At 47.1% G+C, this 4,644-nt stretch overlaps 1 protein-coding gene across 1 annotated transcript; it reads right to left on the bottom strand.

Annotated features, from left to right (window-relative positions):
• LOC133118860 (potassium voltage-gated channel subfamily A member 1-like) lies at window positions 1-4,644 on the bottom strand (the record flags this gene model as incomplete). The annotated part of the gene is given in 2 exon segments (XM_061229118.1): window positions 1-4,017; window positions 4,020-4,644. Coding segments are annotated over 2 exon segments (1,032 nt in total), but the record flags the coding sequence as incomplete, so codon positions are not given.

The raw sequence follows: 4,644 nt of genomic DNA, 5'->3' as shown, positions 1-4,644 counted from the left end.
CAGTGTTTGGGAGTTTTTATTCATTCACATAGGGCTCAAATGAATTAAACAAGTACGTCTGTTAGTAAAAATTAATCAAATAAAAATAAAGTATGATATGGGAGTTGGCTAAGCCTTGTATGATCATATGACAGTTGTCCTGGCATTAATTAGACTTTTATTTGAAACAGATTGAGACAGATTGCTTTGTGCACACTCAGAATGGGAGTAGAGCAGTAAGTCTGGTGTGTTATTTCTGTTTGCTTTTAGCCACAGCGAATCTGCCTCTATTCTACAGTACTGCCGTTTGGCCTGGTTAATGCACTCCTGAGTCTTTACAGAGACAAGTCCCCAGTCCTGTCATCCATATATCACCCAACAACTCTGAGAGCTTGAGCCAGGGCAGCCCACTCTACCTGTGTCATATCTCTATGTCATGTCTCTGTGTCATGTCTCCTGTGCCTGTGTCATCTCTCTGTCATCTGTACCTGTGTCATATCTCTGTGTCATCTGTACCTGTGTCATGTCTCTGTGTCATATCTCTGTGTCATCTGTACCTGTGTCATATCTCTGTGTCATCTCTCCTCTTCCTGTGTCATATCTCTGTCATCTGTACCTGTGTCATATCTCTGTGTCATCTGTACCTGTGTCATATCTCTGTGTCATCTCTCCTCTTCCTGTGTCATATCTCTGTCATCTGTACCTGTGTCATATCTCTGTGTCATCTGTACCTGTGTCATGTCTCTGTGTCATATCTCTGTGTCATCTGTACCTGTGTCATATCTCTGTGTCATCTCTCCTCTTCCTGTGTCATATCTCTGTGTCATCTCTCCTCTACCTGTGTCATATCTCTGTGTCATCTATCCTCTTCCTGTGTCATATCTGTGTCATCTCTCCTGTACCTGTGTCATATCTCTGTGTCATCTCTCCTCTACCTGTGTCATATCTCTGTGTCATCTCTCCTCTACCTGTGTCATATCTCTGTGTCATCTGTACCTGTGTCATATCTCTGTGTCATCCGTACCTGTGTCATATCTTTGTGTCATCTGTACCTGTGTCATATCTCTGTGTCATCTCTCCTGTACATGTATCATATCTCTGTGTCATCTCTCCTCTACCTGTGTCATGTCTCTGTGTCATATCTCCTGTGCCTTTGTCATATCTCTGAGTCATATCTCTGTGTCATATCTCTGAGTCATATCTCTGAGTCATATCTCTGTGTCATATCTCTGAGTCATGTCTCTGTGTCATGTCTCCTGTATTGTCCATCAGGATGCCAGTGCTGCATGAACACAAACTGACAGAAATGTCCAGATACTCCACACCCTGGCTCCTCCCACAGCCCAGATGATTGCACACACAATTCTGATTGTTAATAAAATCATATATAAAAATAACTTATTTTTACTGTCACTCCAAAACGTCCAGAGCGTTGTTGGAGTCTGTTCGTGTCTGACAGGGTAGGATATCCGCTGAAGCAGTCTCTGAGGCGGGGCAGAAGTGTCTGTCCCTCCTGTCCGATGCCCTGCCTCAGAGCTGGGAAGTCCGTCCGTCTCTGTGCCGGGAAGTCTGTCCGTCTCTGTGCCCAGGCCTTCTGGTATGCATGGGGTTTGATTGTGCGTAGCTGAGGGGACCAGTCCTGGGGTTTGTACTGACTGTAAGTGATTCCACAGGAGCGGCCTTTCCCAAGCGGTCCGTATCCGGTCGATTGATGTGAGGGAGGGGTCAAAGGGTGACTGGCCGCAGATGATGCAGACGTGGAGCACAGATCAGGAGCAGTGTGCTGGCAGACTGAGGTAGACAACAGAAAAGGCTCTTCATGGTCAAATCCCGCGGGAAACGATAAAGAATGAATACACAAATGCGTCGGATGTTGAGGGTTCCGTAACAATGGTAGATTTCACGTGTTTATGTGCGTTGGTTGGTTGGTTTTATGGGTGTTGTTTCTGTAGTTCTGCTGGGCGCTTGCTTTGACGATGAGAGCAGGACTTGATGGTGGAATGTGCCGTTCAGAACTGAACTGTCCTCCTTCCTCCGGATTCTCTGCCACTCAAACTCCAAAATCCTCACCTTGCTATTCTGTGTGATTGTGTTGCCCGGCAACCATGTCATCCTCCATAATGCAACTTCCCTGAATGCTCTCGCTGACGGTGTTGTCGTACTGTATTTTAGATGTCGCTCCTCCAGCCTAAATGACGTGTATAGATTAACTGTAACGCCTCTCTGTTTCTGCAGAAAATTGAGTAGTTGTGTTGCACGCGGAGGCACTTTCAACGATTCTGTGGGTACGAGGTTTAAAAGGCACTAGCAACTAATATACGCAAGTAAAACTGCTGCATCTCCCTCTGCGTTATGTGCTGAATAATATTATTTAGAACCATTAAAGATTTAAGAATCAGAGCAGTATGTGTATGCACCCTTTACATGATTAGAATAATAATTTTCAGATTTCGCTGTTCTGAGAAGGTCCGTCATGCATTGCGATCCTGCAGTTATGCAGCCTGGCGCTACCTATGGAGTATACGTGTTTTCGGTATATTTGTTTCTTCTTTGTTACCTTGTTAAGAAGCCAAGTTTCCCCAGTGTTGGGCTTAGATATATTGAGTCATTGTTCAGACATAATTAGGACGTGAAGCCTCTCATCTCCTTAACAATAACTAGGAAAGTCATCTGATCCGTCAAAAGTCCCTCAACTTACCGCAAGCTGTTTAATACTGACGTCATGCATTAAATATATTGTACCGGGTACACAGTACCTTAGGCCATAATGCGGAGTACTTCTGACATGCTATGATCACCAAAAGTTACTGTTCCCTTAAGATTTAACATTCAGTATTTAAATTAGTTAAAATTATTAGTCATTGAGATAATACATAACCAGTGCACTTTTGGTGAAAGCAAATGAGAGAACGGAATCTGAAAGTTGGGATCAAACAAAGATAGATTTCCCATCATATGAGAGAATGTCTCACGCATGCCGATATTAAAAAGAAGAGTATCTGAACATGCGAACATTTTACTCTTTTTTTTTTCATTGTGCTGTCTTGCGTCTGAACTGCATGACATCTTACCAACCTTGCAGAATTGTAAATGGCTGCATCTGCGGGAAAATAGCAGCATTGCAGATATCCTGGAGACCGTGACTACGTCCGCTGTGGATTCGCAGCGGAAGAGCGGTCGTTTTTGATGCAGTGCTGTTGGCTGTAGAGTTGCGGTATATGCCCTAGAGCGAGGGGACACGCTGCTGCTGGATGCTGATGCTTTGCTTGTCGCTGCGGAACCGTTACCACGGGTTCTCTTGTTATTATCTTGCTGCATATGCAATGGCAATCCCGACTAGGGGAGCTATATTAATAAACCTAGTTAAAACGGATTCTCTTGTACGAACTTGAAGGATCCCATTTGAAAATAAATGAAAATATTATATCTTTCACTTACTCTGAAAGCCTTTGTTTCTTTTTTTTTTTTCTTTTTTAAATATATCGTCGTCTTTCTTTAACGTCGCTGAGGATAATAATCGCAATGCAAGAACGCATTGGCGAGGTCAATAAAGCATTCGGATTAGGGTTATACATTATATACAAGGGGACGCGGTGTCGCTTAAGTCCACGGGCTGCTGGTGTTTTCGGGTCTACACATCGGTTAGCAGCTTGCTTTTATTAACGCAGTTCTGATTGGCTACCGTGCAGTTGCCAGTTCTAAGGTTGGCCTCTCTGAAGTTGTCGATGCTGTTGTTCATGTCCTCGTCGATCTCCATGTACTCGGACTTGCTGACGGCGGACGAGCTGCGGCGGCTGGAGTTGCTGTCGGACGCGATGTTGGGGTTGCTCACGTTCAGCAGCTGCGCCTGCTCCTCGCCCTCCGTCTCGCGGTGGTAAAAGTAGTTGAAGTTGGAGACGATGACGGGCACGGGCAGCGCGATGGTCAGCACGCCCGCGATGGCGCACAGCGAGCCCACGATCTTCCCCCCGATAGTCACGGGCACCATGTCCCCGTAGCCCACGGTCGTCATGGATACCACGGCCCACCAGAAGGCGTCGGGATGCTGGAGAAGTACGACCCTCTCTCCTCCGCCTCCGCGAAGTACACGGCACTGGAGAAGAGGATGACCCCGATGAACAGGAAGAAGATCAGCAGCCCCAGCTCCCTCATGCTGGCCTTCAGAGTCTGCCCCAGGATCTGCAGCCCCTTGGAGTGGCGGGACAGCTTGAAGATGCGGAACACGCGGACCAGGCGAATGACCCGCAGGATGGCCAGCGACGTGGCCTGGTCTCCCTTCGCCTCCGCCCCCTTCCCATCCTGCTCCGGGTCGTCCGCCAGCTCGGTGCCCAGCGTGATGAAGTAAGGAATGATCGCCACCACGTCGATGGTGTTCATCATGTTCTTGAAGAAGGCCGGCTTGCTGGGGCACGCGAAAAAGCGCACTATCAACTCAAAGGAGAACCAGATGATACACAGCGTCTCGATGATGAAGAAAGGGTCGGTCAGGATGTTTGGTTTGTAGTAGAAGGTGCTGTTCCCCACAGTCTCATAGTGCCCTATCGGGTCATCTTTCAGTTCCGGTAAGGTTTCCAAACAGAAGATGACGATTGAGATGAGGATGACCATCACGGACACGATGGCAATCCCTCGGGCCGGCCCGGAGCTCTCCGGGTGCTCGAACAG

This window comes from Conger conger, chromosome 19, assembly GCF_963514075.1.
Source record: "Conger conger chromosome 19, fConCon1.1, whole genome shotgun sequence".
Classification (NCBI taxonomy): Eukaryota; Metazoa; Chordata; class Actinopteri; order Anguilliformes; family Congridae; genus Conger; species Conger conger.
This window is presented reverse-complemented; position numbering and strand designations above follow the sequence as displayed.